The sequence below is a fragment of the Patagioenas fasciata genome, chromosome 21 (assembly GCF_037038585.1).
Source record: "Patagioenas fasciata isolate bPatFas1 chromosome 21, bPatFas1.hap1, whole genome shotgun sequence".
NCBI lineage: Eukaryota > Metazoa > Chordata > Aves > Columbiformes > Columbidae > Patagioenas > Patagioenas fasciata.
Genome location: NC_092540.1, coordinates 3,308,379 through 3,328,410, shown reverse-complemented (window position 1 = coordinate 3,328,410; position 20,032 = coordinate 3,308,379). Strand labels below are relative to the sequence as shown.

Here is a 20,032-nt window from a genome sequence, read left to right as displayed (position 1 = left end):
CTGGCTCGTTCCCAAAGATCCAGGACCGTATGAAGCTGCTCATGTTGCTTGCTTGCTAATTGGAGTTGGCTGTTGCTGATTTAGGAAGCGATGGCCTTAGGGAGCTGAGATTGTTGTTTGTGTTTGTCTGGGATTAAATACAGATGGAATTAAAAGGAAAAGAAAAAACACCAAAAAAAACTTGATTCAAGAAGGAAGCTTTGATGGAAATAAGTTCATGCTGGGAAGGAGGGAGCGGGTAGATGCTGCGGTCGCCTGGTCTCAGTTTCAGTAGCATTCCCGTAGAAGCACTCGGGGAAACAATAAAAGGGTAGAGACAGAAATAGAAAGCAAAGAGATAAGTGGACTCTGATGAAAGAAGTCGTATTAATAATGGAAACCAGGGTTTTTGAAGCTGCTTTAGAATGAATTTTCAAGGCATGAAACCTCTCAGGAGCAGGCTCTTTGGAGGCTGGCTCAGCTGTTTGGTGAAGTCTCAAATCGCAGGAGTCCAGATGCAGAGAACAGGACCCGGCTCCCAGCCAGGCTCCTTCCCTTGGAACACAAACTGTGCCAGCAGGCAGAGAAATACCCGGGGTGTTGAAATCGCCAGGCCGGAGGACTCCGGCACCAGCAGAATTCGAGTCTCATGGTGTCAGGTCACCGCAAGATTTCTTTGCAACCAAGCGCGAACCGTGACATAACTAATAAATCATGACACCGACAAAATACGAGGCCTGAAATCACTAGCAGATTACATTATGCAGATGTATGGATATGGAAAGGGGACTGTGATAATTGCAGAGGAATAGGAAGAAAACAGCAAGAAGTAGCTCAGCTCTTCTGATACTGAGCAGTGGCATCATGCTGTGGTCTCAAAGAGGCTTCTGCAGGTACCAGTGCTCGGTCTCCAAGAAAATCTGTCCTGGAAGGTATATTTCCACATCAGTTTTGTCTCTTGGGTTTTTTGGCTCAGTTAATAGCTCTTACTTTAAAATCTATAGATGCATTGAATGCCTGGTCTGATTTTAGTGAGAGTAATTCGAATAATTTGCCTTGTTAGAAGCTTCAGCTTCTTGGGGTGTAGGAAGGTGGAAGCTCGTAGCCTCACGGCCCAACATTGTCCTTCAGGTCACGTAAAAGCTGGCTGTGGGTGAAGCTGAGCAGCTCTTTCCTTCCAACACCTCTTCTTGCCTTCTTTACCACCCCCTGATGCTTTTTACTGACTAGTTGCGAATCTTCTGCCAGTGCTTGTTAACACGAATGCAAAGACTCTTGAGATTCCTGGGTCTGCATGAAGATGTTTCCACCACCCTCTGGCTAAACGGTGGCTGAGAAAATACCCAGCTCGCTGGGATGTAGCTTTGCTGTCGCTTTGTCGCCTGTGAGCTGGTAGCAAAACATGCTTGGGTGGCTGTTTCATATACCCAGTTGGTGTCTTCATCCCAGTTTCTTGCCAGGCCGACCTGGGACTGGGTTCCTAGTTGTACGTTGCTGGATGTGCAATGGGGAAAATGAGCACAAAAAAGCACCCAGCCCCTAGAGAAGCTGCGTAGAGCTCTTCTCATCAGTTAGCGGCTCTCCGCAGACCTTTAAGACGCCTTGCTTTGGGAAGGCATGGCCAACGGAGAGAAGAATTTGTTGGATTCAAGACAAGGAAACCGCAGACCAGTCAACACACAGACTCGTGCGTTGCCGGCATTTGATACGGGGGGGTTTTGGCAGGAAAAATTTCCCCCAAGCTGACTAAAAGCTGGAGTGATTACTATGAGACAGCAAGATTAAATACACCCAGATCGCCGCGCTCGCTGACAACCACAGCGTGTAAACGCGACGTGCCATCTGGGATGCGTTAGCGAGAGCGTCCGCGGGTTTGACTCAGTTGGGAAGGGAAGGGGAGAGCATGGTGCTGGTTTGGGTGGTTGCAAACACAACTCGGGATGTGCCTGTGGGTTCCCACCTCCCAAACCACAGCAAAAAGGGAGGGAGACGTGCCATTTTGAGCATTGCCTTTTGAAACGTGGTCGCTGGGTGTCTGTGAGACACGGGCTCGCTGGCTGGAGATCCTCCGGGAGGGATTTAAGCACAAAGTTGTTGATGTGCTGTTCCTGTGTGAAGGGAACGATGGCAAAGCACCAAACTCTGTATCATCGCTGCTCACTTAAATCCATATTGATGTGATGCCATCCAACCAGGAGGCTCTGTTTGCAGTCGATAGTTCATCTACAGTGCTTCCCATGGAAAATAACGTGTGTTTGAAGGGAGGGAGGAAGAGGAATTGGCTTACCAGTGCAATGCAAGCAAGCATCTGGGCTTGCTCTCCTTAGGGGCTTCTCTTTAAAAGGAGCTTTGAGTTGATAAATTTTCACTCATTTTTGTATAAAGAAATCTCCCTGGCTTTGATACAAAGGAGCAGCTTGCTCTGCTCGCTGCTGGTTTGTTTACAGACCATCCGTGTGATGAGGAAGGGAGAGAGAAGCAGGGCTGAGGAGACCAGAGCCTGGAGCCCAAACATGGGCAAAGCCGGGCTCAACCCCCCGCCTCCCATCAGCCTCTGGCCCCTGTCAGAAATAAGACTTATAGCTGTAAAAACATATATGGTTGGCTTTCGCCTGCCACGGCGTATAAACAACTGTTCTGTAAGAATTCAGGCTGCAAAGCCAAAGCTGTGAAATGGTTTTTAGCTTTCTCCTTATAGAAACCACGCTGGTTGTTTCGCAGTCTCCCAGGCACAGAAATTTGGCTCCTACAGCAACGTTAACCAAAAGTAACAAAACAGAGACTAAACCAAAACCAACCAACCAAAACCACAAAACCTTTGTAACACAGCCTAGGGTGAGGATTAAAATCCTCCTTAGAGAGACCCCAACAAATACCTTCTAGGATAATATTGCTTTCAAATGCTGTATTTCAGGAGACTGATAGTGTGAAGACAAAACTGGTTGAGAACTGGAGTAGTCTGATTTCTATCATAGGCAAGTTTTAGAAAGACAGCAGAATTATTTGGCAGCTGGTTAAGTAGTTCAGAACCTTTCCTTTTTGCTGGGGGTTGGATTAAATGGTTAAGTGAAGGTATCTTCTAGCAATGCTTTCTTGGTTTCCTTGCTTCCCTGTTGACATGTACATCCACATTTTCTATTCCTCTGCCATCTGCTTCCAATTCCCAAATTTCTAACATTTTACTCTTAAAATTTTGCCTTTGTGGGTCTTAGTTCTGACTATCAGATCCTGACTTTAGGCAATTAGGGATGGAATAGTCCTAATAACTTGGTGGCCATCACTTAAGGATGCAGATGGGGTGGGGGAACCGCCCCAAAATCAGCAAGCAGTGTGGTTCTTGGGGAACTGGTGGTCTGGTTCCATGACCAGCCCTTCGGGGATGTAACTGGAGCTTGGTGGAGCAGCAGTTTCAGGAATATCAGGCCTTTTGCAGTCATGAAACCGCTTAGTACTGTTTAGGAAAGCAAGCCTGTAAGGACAGCAGAGGGGGAGTTGTTTCAGTGTTAAATTACTGAACCACACACACAGTATTTGCCTAACCAGCTAGACCTGAATTGCTGTTCAAACAGTGCTTTTCTGCCTGACGTTGGCAATCAGGGAGCTAATTACACTGGATTAGGGTTTTTCTCTTAATTACATGAAAAATTTAGCACGGCTGATGTTCATGAGGCTGCAGGGGATTAAGGCGGAAGCCATGTGTTTATCTACAGGTCAATTATGGAAGCGAACGGAGTAATGTGGAGGAGCTTTGTCTCTCCCATCCATGGGCCCCAGCCTGAACCCATCTCATGATGTTGACTTTGGGCCATGGGCACGATAAGGGATTAGCTGTGCTGGCTGGTGTGGGAACAAACGCTGGGGCCTGGGGGAAGAGCTGCCTCGGTCCTTCTGGCGAGGTGGTTCACAGCTCCAGGGCAGATCTGCTCCCCCTCGCCATCTGTAGAGGAAAGTACCCGTAGAAGCTTTCAACACAGGAGAGGCTGGTTGGGTCCTGCTGGGGTGTTCAGGGTCGCCCTGTGGACACACCAACCCACCACTCCTCAGTTCCAGCCCCTTTCGTAGAATCATTTTGGTTGGGAGAGACCCTCAAGGTCATCGAGTCCAACTGTTCCCCCACCCCTGGCACTGCCCCATGTCCCTGAGACCCTCATGTCCGTCTGTCCAACCCTCCAGGGATGGTGACTCCAGCACTGCCCTGGGCAGCCTGTTCCAATGCCCCACAGCCCTTTGGGGAAGAAATTGTTCCCCAGACCCAACCTCAACCTCCCCTGGTGCAACTTGAGGCCGTTTCCTCTGCTCCTGGCGCTTGTTCCTGGGGAGCAGAGCCCGACCCCCCCTGGCTCCAAGCTCCTTTCAGGCAGTTCAGAGATCAGAAGGTCTCCTCTCAGCTCCTGTTCTCCAGCTGAACCCCCCAGCTCCCTCAGCCTCTCCCCATCAGACAGTGTTCAGCATTACATTTGTTGTATATACAGATTATTCAGATCCACTTCATCTACTTATCTGCTGATTAATTCTGAGATGCTGGAAGAGGCATATGCCGAAGGCTTAGTGAGTTACAGTGCAGAGATGGAAGAGAGATTTTTATATATGTATATGTATATATATTTTTTTATCCTTGATCTACCCTGGAATAGCATTTGGAGGCAGCTCGCAGAGGCAAAAGCGGTTGATGCTGTGCATGCCGGGATCGTGAGATACCTCGTGCCTCTCTCTGCTGGAGACGGGGAGATCCGAGCGTGAATGAGCAGATAGGAAAGCATAAGGAGAGATTCAGCTCCCGTGGATTTATACTTGTCTAAATCCTATCAGGAGGCTTTAATACTTGCAGTACAGGGCCCTGTATAAGCAAATGTCCTTGAGCAGCGTGCCGGCCCAGCGGTTCCTCCTGCGTCTTGGTTCTACATCTTGCCTTGGCTAATGAAATCGCTCTTGGGGCAGCTCCCGTGTGTCCGGTGATGAACAGGACCCAAACGCAGAGCGTTTCCCCTGGCAGGGAGTTAAACGCCAATGATCGGAGCCGCCGCGGTGCTCGGGGAAGGGGAGAGAACAGGGAGCTCTGGTGGTGCCAGCCCAGGAGCCATGGGACAGTGACAATCTGGCTGTGGCTCTGCGCGTCCTTAAGTGACCTCTCTTTGCAGGGCTGGCTTTAGTGAATTCAGCCTGTATACAAACGGTGTTGTCAGCCCCATTTTTTAACTAGAAAATACCCATTTTCTGAGTGCAGCCCTGCCTCATATCCCAGGATTTAAGCTAAACTGTGCGCCCTGTAATTTTCTCACATCCTCTGCCCGAGCAAGGTTAGATCTGATCAGTAACGCACGGCTGGTTCTGCATGCACAAGCGAGACCAAAAATATGCACGGCCTCCTTGTTCACCTGATCGCTCCTGTCTGACCTAAAGCATTGCAAAAACTTACCAGGCAGGATTTCTCCGCGTGTTTGTAAAACCAAAAGATAACAACATTTAGACTCTTTTACTTCCTTCTGGGTTTTGGCCTTCAGCGGCTCGCAGGTTGGCTTGTGTTTCAGCGTTCCCGGGAGGCGTTGGCCAGGAAGCCTAAGTCATTTGAAACCTATTACTTACATGATGTTTTTGAAAAGGAAAGAGAATAATATTTCCTGAGGAACTTTCTGGTTCCCACCTGATCAGCTGGAAGCCCTGGCTTGGGAAAAGCAGGGTTTTCATGTGACAATTTTTGACAGTCGTTTAGTTCTTTCCCTCCTTGGGGAGAATCACAGCTCGCTGCCGCTCGTTTAGAGCAAACTCCGCATTAGACAGTCTTGTCTGAGTGGCTTTTTATTCCATTTTACATGGCCACTCAAGGTCAACAAACCAAACTAAGCAAGACCAACCCCTTCAGCTGTGAAATGTTGTGCTGTCGGAGGAGAGAGCTCGGCACTGAGCGGCGCAGGATTGCTCAGCTGGAAGGGCACAGGTGAGGGGTGGATAGATAACACAGATACGGTGCTATTTTGGGGATTTTGGCGAAGAGCTGCAAATGGTATGTGACAAACAATTCTGAGGAGATACCCAGTACCTCCCTTGCCATGAATAATACCAGCTCTGCGCTTGCTCTGGTGTTTTCTGTTGGTCATAGAAGAATTTAGAGAGGCTTAGCACCCTGCCCCATTTTCCTTCGCTATGGCCATTGCTCATTCCCCAAAACGCTCCATCGCTAATTGTGTCGTAAACGATGAGATGTGCATCTCTTCTGTCCTTGCTCAGAATCCCTTTGGCACCTGCCGATGCCCAGATGTGCACTCAGGGCAAAGAGGAGGAAACACAGGGTTAGACCCCAGAATTTGTAACATCTGGAGGGCAGAGTGGGACCAGCCTGTGTCCTGTTGCACCCAGCTCACCTGGCTGTGCATCCTTGCTGACAGCACGTAGAAGATGATGCTTTAGCAAAAAAAAACCACCCAACCAAACCTCTGCATGTTCCTGGACCTGTCTTCCTCTTTGCTCACCTGTGCTTCCATTTACTTCCCAGCTCTAAGGGGAAGGAGCCGGATTAAAGCTGCACAAAGCAGGGGCAAGTCAAGGAAAGAATGGCAGAGGCTGAAGGAGCACGTTGCAGAAAGGTTGGCGTGCAGTGCCTTGTGATACAGCAACACCTACCTCGTTCCTTTCTCTTGGAGGCCGACGCTTCGTCTCTTTGATGATTTTGTTCCTCAGTGCCAAAATGTAAAGCCTGCAAGCAGCAAAGTGCTGCTGACTTAATGATTCCTATTTCCCAGAGCAGCACTGAGCCATCTCTTTAAAAATAGTATGGGAATGTAAAGGGAGAAGGGTGCTTATCGCTGAACAAAAGAAAGGGGAAGTCATTGCACGTTGTGGCTCTTTATTAGGGGACAAATTAGAAGTGAACAGGTTTTGTACCATGCTGCAGACACGCTCCGAGCTGTCCTCCTTCTGGGGAGTAGATCTACAGGACACTCTCGAGTGTTTCTGCCTTTAATGGGTTGTACTTTGATGCTGGGGGAAGGTGCAAAGTTGATAGCCCTGAACCCCAGCAATTGTTTGCAACAAGTGCTCCAGAAAAGAGCGTTGCCCCTTTGCAGGGTTCCCTGCCTGGCAGCCTCATCCCTGAGTTAATAGTCTCTACTGCCAGCTTTTGAGCTGGACCCACTTCTCCACCGGCTTTCTTGAATAGGAGAAAAGGCAATTCTTTGTGCACTGCATTCAATAACGTTTTTTCATGTTGCTACTATTCTTAGCTAAGCCAGGTTTGGTCTGTGCCGTGGAAGTGGTTGGGTCGCGATGTGGCTTTGCACCGATTCATTGGGGTGTGCTGAGCTTTTCCAAGGAAAAGGCAATGCTGCTGATTTAAAGCCCTGTCCAAAGCAATATGACCTAGCCACCCGGCCAACCCATATTTGTTTCTAAGGCATCCATCCCCGGAAGAATACTACTTAATTAATTAGCAGCTCATTTGCATCAGGTGGCATGTTATTAAAGTTCTGCTGCTGCAAGTGAGCCTGTGACAAGGTGTGAGCTGACAGCTTTTCAAATAAAAAGTCTTTTAAAGGAATGATCTTCTGAACTGGCAGCTTTGTTCTAAACGAGCCTCTCATGCAGTAATAAATTAAAGACACGGGGGCTGCTGATTAGTCTCTGCGTGGTGCCTCTGTTCCATCCTCCGTGTTTTATCTTGGAGGATCAGCTCTCCAGAAGGATGGAAGGAGGAAATAAAGGTTTAGCAGAAAAAGAGAACAGCTTCAGTGACAATCTTCTCTTGAGGTTTTGCGCTGGTACCCATTAGGATGTCTGAGCTGCAGCTTCAACCCAGCAAATTGGCTTCTTTCAGCCCAGAAACCAGCAGAGAAGCAGGAGGGGATCCGTCTCCAGGGCTCCTCTTTCCATTCACAAATGGGATGGACTGTGTTAGCGGGGGCAGATCTGAGTGTCCAGCCCTGCTGGGTGCTCTCCCTGAACCTCGGCATCGCACCTGGTTGCCATTAGCCAGGGACTCGTGGGGTCGCTGAAATAGCAGCGGCATTTGGTACTACAGGCTGGTGATGCTGCCTCAAGCCTTAGCACAGGAGGAACGTCACGTTTTTGTTTGTTTTTTAAACCTATCTTGTCTTCCCTGTAGATGGGTTCAAACCCTTTGAAATGGTAAGACTGCAAACGTTCAGGTCTCTCTGGTTTAGTTGCACGTGCTGATTGTGGGCAAGCTCGCAGCCCTCGTGTCGCACAGGGCTGGGAAGGAGGAACAATTCTCCCCCCTTAGCGCTGGAGATGCGGGAAGTGAGACTTAATTTGCGTTGGCATTTTTGTTTGCTGGGTTGGCATTTTTGTGCTTAGCAGCATCTGTGGGTGCCTGTGCTGCAGACTACGAGCCCCCCGGTCCCTACGGAGCTGCCTGGACCCCGGGGGATTCGCTGTGCTCTGCCCCAGTTAGCCCAGTTGTTCCTCTGACTTGTTCCTCTGGGGAGCTGCGGATTCCCAGGTTGTGACTTTGAACGCTTAGCTAACATTTCCCAAGCAGAAGAGATGGGGAAGCACATGTGGGTGTGAAAGACACATACACAGAGACATTTTTGACATGAGTGTTGAATTTGCAGAAACTTCAGATCTAGAAATAATTCAGGTCAGGAAGCCTGATTAAGAATAAGCTCAGGCTGGAACCTGCTCCCCAGACCTGTGGCACAGCGTTTGCTTTTCCTCTGCCCCATCCCCTTCTGAAGGTACAAACTCAGATGTGCAGCGGTGTTTGCAGGTCCTGGAAATTAGGGATTGTCTGAGCAGAGTGTGCCACCAATTTAATCCATTGGGAAAGGCGAAATCGAGCGAGACAGGGACAGAGGTCTGCCTGCTCACACCTGGAGCTTCCCTTAGGTACAGGGGGGGATGGAGGAGGAAAATGTCTCCAAAAAAGGGAATTAGGACTCCAAAAACATGAGCAGAGAAGGTGGTCTTGGCTTTGTGTTGCCTTGATGCTATATCTGCATTGTGCCCAGCAGCAGGAGGGAGAAGCTGGGATGCAAGGCTGGGTTTGCTTGGACAGGGTTTTTGTGTCTCTTCGAAGTTCAAAAGCAACAGCGGATTTGAACACCAGGTCTTTGCCTGTGCGGGGAGAGCAGGGTCCTTGCACAAAAGCGCCAGCTCGTTATTATCTCTTGAAATTGAGCCTTCAAGCAGTGTCCAGGGGCGGCGTGAGAGGAGGTGCTGTTATGATGCCACCGGGCTTGCTTGTCCCGCCAGTTCAGTCCCTTCCCAGCCGGCTCTGCCGCCCATCGCTCTGGTGGCCTCAGCCGCCCTGTCCTAGCCCCCTATTTATAAAATAAAGATCTAAGTCTGCAGAAATGTAAGGAATTGTCATTGTACTGGTAGGCAGCACTTAACCCCCCCTCGGCTGCAATGCAGCACCTGGGCGCTCACAGGACTCGCTGCCACGAGCTCTCACCGAACTGATTTTTCCTGTAGAGTTTTGTACGGGCAACCCCAGTGGGGATTAGTGAATGTATTTAATGTTTAGTCAGACAGTGTAATTCTGGAAAGGATGGATTTTCTCCGTCCTCAGAGACCAGATCGTTTGGTCTCGAGGAGCTGTTTGCTCCGAGCCGCTCAGCCTGGCCGCACCGTGACTTTCTGCAGTGAACTCGTCTATCAACGCTTCCCCCTGCTATCTTTGGGGTGAAAATACAGCTGATACCCACCACGGCAGATGTGTTCTGTCCGAATTTGGGAAAAATGCATAAAGAAAATGTGGCAGGCGAGAAGGAACCTGGGATATGAGGGAGCCTGCAGGTAATGAAGTTAATTGGATATGCTGATTTGAGTTGAATGCGCATGTAAAGGTTGTCATTAACTTCCTCACGGACACGTCTATGGTTTAAAGGAAAGATGCTTAATGGGATTACTGTTTCACTTTAATTCCAAGAGGGAGGCTTCCCACATGGAGAGCAGGGAGCTCGATCACAGTCAGGGTGTTCTGCCCGCAGGGAAAGCCGGTTCTCCAGGGCCGGGGTTCCCCTCTGCGGATGGGGATGTGGGGAGAGATGCGATTTAGGGGTTCATGCAGGGCCCCGGCATCTGCAGCGGCGAATTCAGGTCCCACATCTGCTCCGGACTGGCTGTAGGATCCTCAGCAAACCACTCGGCTTCCCTGGGGTTTATTAATGACCTGCAAACAGCTCCGACCTTGCTACCAGAGCTCCAAGCGCTAGCTGATGGTAGCAGTGCTCCAGGGGAGGCCAAGGGCTACTTTACTGCCACAAGAATTTCTTGTAGGGTCTGAAGAGCTCTTGGGAACTTCTTGTCTAGAGATCTGCAATTTCTATTCTTGATTCTCCTCTCCTGAACATCGCTGTGCTGCTTTTTTTCTCTCTGGCTGTCAGGCAGATGCCAGCGTGGGTAACGCTGTAAAATGGTGCTGTGAGAAAGGGGGTTTGCGAGGGGGACAGCCAAAGTGGCAGGTCACCCCGTGCATCTCTTTTAGTCTGGTGTGAATGTAGAATAGCCCAGTTTAATTAAACTGGATTAGCAAAAGTAAATCCTTTCTGCAGAGACTGCTTGGCAGAGGCACACACAGAAAATCTGGGCTGATATTTATTTATCTTGTCCTGTCTTTGGGGGAGCTTTTGCGTTGGTGAGTCTAGGTAGGAAGGACCCCACAGAACTATGGACAGAAAGAGGCAGGGAAATGCTATTTAAACTTCATTGTGCTCCAGTATAATTTAGAAGCCTGCTGCCAGTAACAGTCATTCTGCTGAATTTCCAGCGCTGAAGCAAGAAATCCATCCCAGAGCTTTATGGGCAGCTTTAATGGGAAATGCCCCAAGAGCTGAGATGTGCAGACGGAAATGGTGAGAACGTGGCAATTCTGCAAAGATGCACCTGGGCAGCGACGGCTGCTCCTTGTCTTGGGTTTCTATTGCAGGCAGCGGATGCGGTAACGCTCCAGTGCACGTCCCCAGAGCTGGTACAGTCCTACTCTAAACATCCATTTTACACACAAGTGCAGTGTTACTTGATAGTATTCACCCTGAAGGGCCAGAAATGCTAGCATGAAAGGAGCAGTCTTCAGGCTCCAGGGTTGACTGGGCTTTTTATTTTGTCACCATTACATGCAAAGATAGGAAAATTCAGCCAATGCTTTGCACCTCCTGACCAAGAGCATCGTTTCAGGAGCCCATCCTGTGCCTCTGTGGGCCGTTTCACTTGGAGGGGCGCAGCCAAAAGCAAGGTGTATTGTGACCCATCTCCCATCAGGTGCCTGGGGAGAAGCTGCAGTTCTTACTGGGTTAATGGGTGGCCTCGCATCTAAGATCTGGGGTGAGGAATCAGACCCTTTGTGCATGGACTTATTCAGCTATTTTTTCTGGCACCAGGCATTTCATCATGAGTCAGCCTCATCGGAACACTCGTAATGAAAACAGACAGGTGATTTAATCATGGAAAGTTCCTACAAAGAGATTCAATGTCTTCTAATGGGAGCCTGCTGGGGGCAACTGGAAGGGAATCCAAATGCATCTTAGCTCTGGTACAGGCTGGGCAAAATAGCCAGCAGAAACTTTAGTACAATAGGTATGTTGGAGCTTCACGTCATATTAGATCCTTGGATGGTTTGTACACTTATCGCCACGGGTTCTATACTGCGACTTATACATGACACAGTATGGTATTTTGCTAATCTCTTAAGATAATGCAGAGCTTATGCCTGCAGCCTGTATTGAGGGGGAATTAGACACATAAATCTGTGCAGTGCCTTTGAAGGGCTGCGGTTCCCTGAATTGAGCAGCATTTTGTTCCATCACATGGAGCGTTTTGCTGGCCCGGCGTCCTTTGAGCTGAGGATGATATTTGGATTTGCAGATTATGTCATTAGGCACTTTTCAAGCCGTATTGGTAAACATACATCAAGAGTGATTGAGGAAAGCGCTGGTTGTGTCCCAAATGACTTATCTGATTCACACCGAGCGTGCAAACCCGTGATCTGTCCTCCCAGTCTCAGGTGGCCGAACACGTCCCTGCTGCTGGACGCCTCTGGTTTCCATTGCACCCATGTGCTTCTCCCTATATGTCCCTGCTCCCTGTTTCACTGCCCTCCAACCCATTCCGACTTGCACCGCTTCCCTCCGTGTCTTTGTCCTAAATCCTTCCGATGCCCCATTGTGGTGTTGTGAAGGAAGAAAACCTGATGGAGTTGGGAGGACGTAAAGAAACACGAGTACCAGCTCATCCTGTTCATTCTTTCTCAGCCTGGGCTTGGGGATGAACCCCGACTTGTGGGGTTGGTACCACTCCACAGTCCTAGCGGTGGGTCAGTAGTTGTTTCACACTGGAAGGGCACCCGTAAGTTAGGCAGAGGAATTATTTGTGTCTCCAAACATCAACAAGAAGCTTCCTGCTGTGGAGATGATGCCTTTCTTCTTCCGCGTTTGCTGGAATCATCATTTTTCTCGTCTGACATCATCATTTGTTGTCATGGAAACCAGACCCTGAGGCAGAGATGCAGTGGAGCATCCTGGCGTCAGCGGGTGCATCTTGGGCGCGGGGCTGTGGGATACGAGGGGTGGGAGAGCAGCGGGCTCTGCTCTCCTGTGCTGTGGGGTAACAGAACCATCTCACCTTGACAGGCTCGGTGGGAGACCCCGGGCTGCTCCTCCTGCCCATGGGGGAGGCAGGTGGGTGCAGGCACCCCCAGGACCCCATGCAGGGTGACACCCCCGCCAGGCACAGACCCAAACCCTTGTGGGGCCAGGGGAGCCATCACACATGTGGTGCTGTCTCCAACCCACCGCCAAAATTCCCAGTCGGAATTGGGCTGCACAAGGCTTGTCCAGCGTTATCTCTCTTTATTAGCCCTGTCTGACCTCATTACTAGAAAGAAGCTCAATTTAACGAGCTGCCGGTGCCCCGAGGGAACTCTGAAAAACAGTTGTTTTTCACAAAGGCTGCTGATCCTTCATGTCCGGTGTTTCCATTCCCGTTTGGCCATTAATCAGGTGTTTGCATGGAGGCGGCTGTGTGTCCCTGACAAGCCCAGCGTCCCTGCTGTTTATTCCTCTGGTGATTTTGTCCCTGTGTCCGTGGCGCAGGAGCCGGCAGCACCGCATGCACAGGCCACTTGGCTTTGCAGCACCCAGCAAGGCACTGGTCTCATACTGGTCTCAACTTGCCTCTAGTTCTCGGTGTTTCAGGAAGGAAATGAAGTATCCCGATTCACACCGATGTAACTAAAGCAGGATTTGACCTTCTGAGTGTTTTCCATTTAATATTCCTCTCTGACAGTTCAGGGTTTTCGAGGCAGGTTTGGGCCACCTGCGGAATCTTGCCGGAGGCGCCCTGCATCTGGCCATGATTGTTAAACCAGACCACTCAGGTTGAAACCCTGTGTACTTTTCTATCGCTAAAAACTCAGAAGGCAAGGAGAAAAGAGAGAAATACAGAAAAATAAATGTGTTTGTGTACCCAACATGTCCTTACATGGCAGGAGGCATCAGGGCTCTTTCCCAGAAGAGGATTTATCTGGAGGAGGGTGCGGGGAAGCATCTCTGCTTTATGAGTGTGAAGACATCGTTGTATTTCCAGCTGGGGTGGCTCATTTCTCAGATAAATCTTACCATGCTTAACAACCTGATCTCTTGCTTCCTGGGGACATGAACCAGAAATAAAAAGAGGCCCCTCTCTGCTGCTCCATCCTGCATCCTCTGATGGTTTAGACTTGTCCAAAGCCATCTCCTCATGCCTCTTCCTCCATACTACAGGCAGGCAGGGAGTAATCGAGCAGCAAAACGGGATGCGGCAGATGGTATCTTGGCGATAAGAGGCTTTTCCAGGGACGGGCAAGTCCCTCGTGCATCCCTCTCCTCGCACGTGCTCCAGTTCACCCACGTGCTGAGCACATCCCTGGCCCCGTTGCGCAGCGTCACCAGAGCCCCCAGCTCGCCCGCCTGGCAGCTGCGGGTGTTTTCAGCCGCGTCGACGCCGTGTCGCGATCCAACGGCTATTCAAACATGCAAATCCTGGTAGGAAAGACAATGTAAATTGTTTGTTTATCCTCCTCCCTTCCCCTCGCGCAGCCCCCAAGGCCATCAATTATTAACTTTTGGAAGAGTATCCTTGGCAGCAGCCGCTCCTGGCAGGGATGGGGTTTGTCACAGCTTGGGCAGGTTTTTGTGCAGGAGCTGGGAGGTGGCTTTGGGTGGGCAGATGGATGCTGGGAGCCCATCAAACTGGACAAACCGCATGGCCGCTGTGCTGGTTCTGAATTAGTTTACTGAATCCTGCAAATTTGAAAGGAATGGGGTGGGAGCAGAATCTCCACATTTTTAAGCAGATACACATTATTGTAGGAGGTTTCTGTGGCAGCAAGAGGTGATGGAGATTGTCCGAGTCTTACCCTTTGTGCGCCTGGAGAAAGAAGAACAATCTCTTCTTTAACGTGGCTTTGTTGCGCTGTCTGTGGAGCCTTGTGGTCTTTCAGGCTTATTTTGGAGAGAATCTAAAAAGTTTACAGTCTTTGTTACTCTCGGATGCCTGTGGTCGGTCATAGTGCACTGACAGTCCGTGTGCTCCCCGTGCAACCGCAAAACTCTCTCATTATTTCTCATTGACTGGGGAAATCACATCAAGTTCAGTGGAGGAGGAGCCTTTGCTTTCCCTCCTGTATGTGCACGTTGCCAGCTCTTTGCTTTGTCGCCAGGTTGCAAGCTGAGATTTTGAATTAGATTCCTTTTCCTACCTTGTCATCCTCCCATCACCCCCCTACACCCCCAAAATAGACTCAGAATTTGGCTGCTATGAAATCACCTGTAAACCATTTGTGCTTCTTCCAGATCCGAGCAGATGGTCCTCCCCATGGTGGAATTCAGTATGAAATGGTGACGGTTTTCAAGGACGGGAGCCCAGTCCTTCGAGACATGGCTTTCTCCATCGATCAGAAGTATCTGTACGTCATGTCGGAGCGACAGGTGAGGCATCTGCGCCTTCTTAAGGGTCTCTTCCCACCAAAACGGTTCCGAGATTCCTTCCACGAGGAGCGCGTTGTTGGGGGAGCGGAGCTCGGGTTTGTGCTGAGCCCCATGGCACGCAGATGGGTCCGGGTGGAAGGGGCACCAGCAGAAACTCGGTTTTATCTGCCTCAGATCTGAGATTGTCGTCAGTTCACAGAGGAGAGAGCTGTGTCCAGTTCTTCTTGTCTGAAAGTGCTGCAGACTGAGCTGAGCTGCTGTGGGGGAAACGTGGTATAGGGCTCTGAACTTGATAACGAGATTCTGAGCCACAAAATGTATGGATTTCCTCCCACAGCGAGCCTGGCAGGCTGTGGTTTTGCGTGGTTTTGCCTGAGCGTCCTTTACAATGGCTTTATTTATTTGCCGGTGTATTTGAAGCGGTTGCGAGCGAGCGATGCTGGTGCGGAGCTGGGACCGAGCGTGGTGCGGGTGGGTGCTGTGCAAGCCACGTCTGTGCGGTGCCAACCCTTCCCATGCCAGTTCTGCCGCTGCCCTGGACGTGATGCCCACCTGGGACCACAAAAACACAACCAGAATGATTACGGTGGGAATTTATGGCTGACAGCGCACAGGAGTCTGTTTTTTAGGGGAACCAGCACAACGTAAACAATCTGGGACCTTCTGTTCTCCTCTTGAGACAAGAAAACACACGAAGTCCCCACCGTTAAGCCAGACTTCTGGGTTCACTGACTCTGTTGAGCGTTTTATTGGCTATTACTCACGACTGTGTAATTCAGATTAATAGAGCTGGTGCCTTGTGGGTGGTGGAGGCAGCAGAAGGGTTGCTTCTGAAGATGTCTGGATGCTATTAAATCGTTCTGTGCCGAGTTAACCCTCTGGTCACTAACAGCTTTCTGCATCTGCTGGTAAACAAATACCTGTCCTCCCCCCCACCTGCTCCGAGGGATGCTCTGCACAGAGGTGCCGGAGCCAACGGCTCCTCCCAAAGCCGGCAAAACCTGTCGCAAAACAAAACAAATTGGCAAATTAGTTAGCTTGGTTATAAAGCTATTTAAAGCCAGGGAATAAATACTTCAGAAAAGTGCAAAGTCTCCTCCGTGCTAAAAGATTTAACTCGATGAATCCCTGTGGTTAAAGAAGGCATTATATACTTGTTATAGCAACACAGTGATAGAAACTGCTGTGAGCAGCCACAGATTTAAGATCCCATTCTGGCTTGGACTTGGATTGGATGGTAATGCTGAGGATCTATGCAAACTTTGAATTATTTTATTAAAATGGTAATGCTGTGGTCATTTATCTCTGGGAGCCACGTGCTCCTCGTGCTCTCGCCAGGTGGGAAACGATCCAGCCTATGTCTCAAACACTTGAGGAGCTGTTTTCCTTAGGAGGAAAATCCAGTGGGGATGCCTCCAACTCATCTTTTATGAGGCGAGAGCGTCTTAATATTCATCAAAGCACTAATTTGCTTAATTGTGAGACAAAAAGATGTGAAGAGAATTAGCAAAGAATAGAATATTCCTGGAACCTCAGCTCCATTTCCAGCCACAGCTCTGGCAAAGCACTTGGCCTGGGGGTGACTCCAGGAATGGGGGGACGAGCTCCCTTGTTTCTTGTTGGTCTCCCTGTAGGATTTGCCTTTTGCCCTTGCAGAGATGTGTGTGTTGGGTCCAGAAGTTGTGCTATGCTGTTACATATGGATTTTGTCAACTGCTGTGACCCCACTGCCCTAATCCTGGCAATGTGATAGTTCAGGGAAGTGGAGGGGAGAATACATATATATATATGTATACTTTATATATACTTTTTTTTCCTGAGTGCTATATAAAGGAGATGATTGAAAAGGGGTCAGTACCCAGAGAAGGGGAAAGGCCCACCAGTGTCAGGGGTCTGAGGCTGTAAGTGGTGGGAAATGCCCTCGGAATTACTGAGGACATGCGGTAAAAATGCCTTCTGAAGTCTGGAAATCTGGAACAAAATGAAATTGTGCCACAGTAAAATGGCACAGAGAGCAGCTGTTCTTCACATTGAGCTGCTGCGTGTTAACGCGCTGGGGGAGGACTGGCTAGAGTCTGGGGTTTTAAATATCCGCTGAGAAACAAACAGGATACGTGGCTATGTCAAAACATATATTTCAAAAATGGGGTTTTTTTTAAATGGAATTCAGCTAAGAAACGTGCTCCCCAATACGGATGGGTTGCAGGTCCTGAGCTGCTGTGGCGCTGGGTACAGAGCAGCGCTGGGACGCGATGCTCTTGCGTTGGGCTGCGATTCTGCACAATAAATGTGTGGATGCTTCCCAACAAAGAGCGGATATCACATTTCGGTACGAAGCCCATCTCCCCTTGTGTGCTAGCAGCAGCTAGGATCAGCTTTATGCTGAAAATGCCTTGGGGGAAGTAGTTTCTTTATCCATAAATCTGGAGTTGTGGTTGCAGGCACAGCCCTTCCCCGCTCCCCTGGCTCCGGTCCCAGCCCCGTCTGCATCTCGCTCCAATTTCTCTGCAGTCCTTTGGAGCTCTCCAGGAGCCTTTCATGTTTCGCTGCCAGCTTCTTCCAAAGCAGAATATTTGACATTTGATTTCACTCCCACAAAGCACAGAAGCAACAGTTGCGCAGCCCAGTCCAGGGGAGAGAAGGATAAAGAAACTTTGCTCCCAGCCTCTTATTTTGAGTTCTTTAACCACACGATTCAAGAGTGCTTATTAGAAGCTTTTACAGGCTCTTTTCCCACCGCACCTGGTTCCAAATAGCTCTTACAGCACAAGAGAAACGATTCTGGTGCTGACTATTTAAAGCGGGGATTCGTTTCTCAGCATCGCTCTAGCGAAGCAAACAAGCCCACAAGCTGAGCAAGGCTTGGATGCCGCGGAGATGGATGGAGCCGTGTTGCATTAGCTGAGATACGTGGGGTGCCAGGATGGGAATAGCGGTGGGACTGGGACTGCCACGCGTCGGCAGAGCTGGAACGTGCCCTCGGGTTAAATAATAGGGTTAAATAATAATCGGTGCTGGGGGGTGATGGATGTTGGGGGGCAGCGGCACAGCCGTGGCGAGAGGACTCGCGCTGCGTGGCGTCTTCTCAGCCGGTGCCCAGCGTGAGCTGCCTCTTGTTTTTCACAGGCAAACCAATTCAATTAGTACTTTCTATAATGGAGGGGGTGGAGGAAATCATGCACCAAATAAAATATCGAAGTGGAATCAGTAGCGTTGCTGTTGTGATGCGCTCGTCAGCCGCTTTGTTAATGGCAAAACCGGCGGTGATTGTCTTGGGGTCACCAAGTGCCCCCAGATTAAAAACCTTCCCATTTAATAGCGAGTCTACATCAACTACATCACCTACTCTACATCAACAGCCCCTGCATGTGCAGAAAAGCTTCTCCAATTTCTTGCTTCCAGAGAGAAAGAACTGACATTTACAGGAAAAATGCTGGTTATATAAAGAAAAAAAGTGGCTTTATAATTCAGTCCCGAAGCATTAATTGTCGGTGCATCATGGTAGAGTTTTTTAATGTATGAAACCTCAGTGCATTTGAATTAAATAAGCCCTGTAGGACGAGAACAGGTTTATGACCCCAGGGCTGCACCCCGTTTTTTAGTGGCTGTATCTGCTCCCTGTGCGAGTCCGAGCTGTTGCAGCGCTGGTTTGAAACGCAGCAGGTTTGACTCCGCTCCCACGTCCACCTTCAGCAGCAGAAGCGTTGGGCATCCTCCGATATGGAGATTATGTAAGCGTCAGCAGAATCGGGGCCAGAGATTTTTGCAGCTCTTGCTAGAAGAAGAAGAAGTTGTTATTTTTAATCCGGGAGTGAGCGGAGGCTCCATCAAACGCACGGCAGGACGAGGGATAGGTGGCTCCGAAAGATTTCACCGCCTAATCAAGGGCTATAAAGACGGAATTTAAAACGGGGTGATCATAATACCGCAGGGCTTGTTGGAAGGAGGATCACTGTGCTAGTCAAGAGAGACGTGGCCCAACAGGTCTGTTCCCTGCCCAAATGCAGAGGGTGCAGGAGCAGAATCACAGAATGGACTGGGTTGGAGAAGACCTCAGAGATCACCAAGTCCAACCCTTGGTCCAACTCCAGTCCGTTCACCAGATCATGGCACTAAGTGCCATGGCCAATCTCAGTTTAAAAACCTCCAGGGCCGGTGAGCCCAGCACCTCCCTGGGCAGCCATTCCAATGCTGACCACTCTCTCTGCACAGAATTGCTTTCTCATCTCCAGCCTCAATTTCCCCTGGCAGAGTTGAAGCCCATGCCCCCTTGTCCTATTGCTGAGTGCCTGGGAGAAGAGCCCAATCCCCCCTGGCTAGAACTGCCCTTCAGGTCCTTATAGAAGAACCAGAACTCAGGGCAGGCACTCCCCATCCTCCCATTCTCTCTTCCCTATGTATCTTTTCCTTCATTATTTTCCAATATCTTTTTTCCAGCTAATGATCTACCTCTTGTTTGTGCTAATCATGTAAAACAGGTTGATGAAGCGCCGAGGTCGTGCGCTGCGGGTCTGCTCCCTGATGGGTGAAGCGGCACCTTCCTAATGAGGTACCTAGGCCAGGATGCTGCAAATGCAAAATTCATGTTCCATAAGCATCCTCCAAAATTCCTTGCACATTTCATTGCCTCAGAAAGAAGCGCTGCGTGCAGCTCATCCGTAGTTACTTGGGTGGTTAATTCTGCCACAGGGGGATGATTTCATTCTGGTTTTATACGGTCTGTAACAGAGCGGTTTCCTGCTCCGTGACCGTGAACCTCACCATTCCCGTGGTAGAAATAATAACCTATAATCACCCAGTGAAATGCAGATAACATCAATTAGCATGGCAGAGCTCCAAAGGCCATGGACCTCTGTAGCAGGAGATGCGCTTGAGGAATCCTCTGCTCGTCTAGCGGGTACCGAATGCTCCGCGGTCGGTTTGCCGGCGTGAGGCTGAGCCCTGTGTGGTCATAGAATCATACCGTAGTTTGGGTCAGAAGGGGCTTTCAAAGCTTATGTGGTCCAAGCTCTGCCATGAGCAGGGACATCTTCACCAGCTCAGGTTGCTCAGAGCCCCGTCCAGCCTGGCCTGGGATGTCTCCAGAGATGATGCTGAGTCCTATGTGATGCTGAGCCCTGCGTGATGCTGAG

General features: G+C 49.7%; 1 protein-coding gene across 2 annotated transcripts in view; it reads left to right on the top strand.

Annotated features, from left to right (window-relative positions):
* The window catches only part of PLXNA2 (plexin A2), a 158,664-nt gene that overhangs the window by 49,003 nt on the left and 89,629 nt on the right, over positions 1–20,032 (top strand). For both annotated transcript variants that reach the window (XM_065854699.2, XM_071817606.1), the window contains exon 4: positions 14,766–14,900. In XM_065854699.2, coding sequence (XP_065710771.1) covers positions 14,766–14,900 — 135 coding nt within the window. The remainder of the gene's footprint in view (positions 1–14,765; positions 14,901–20,032) is intronic.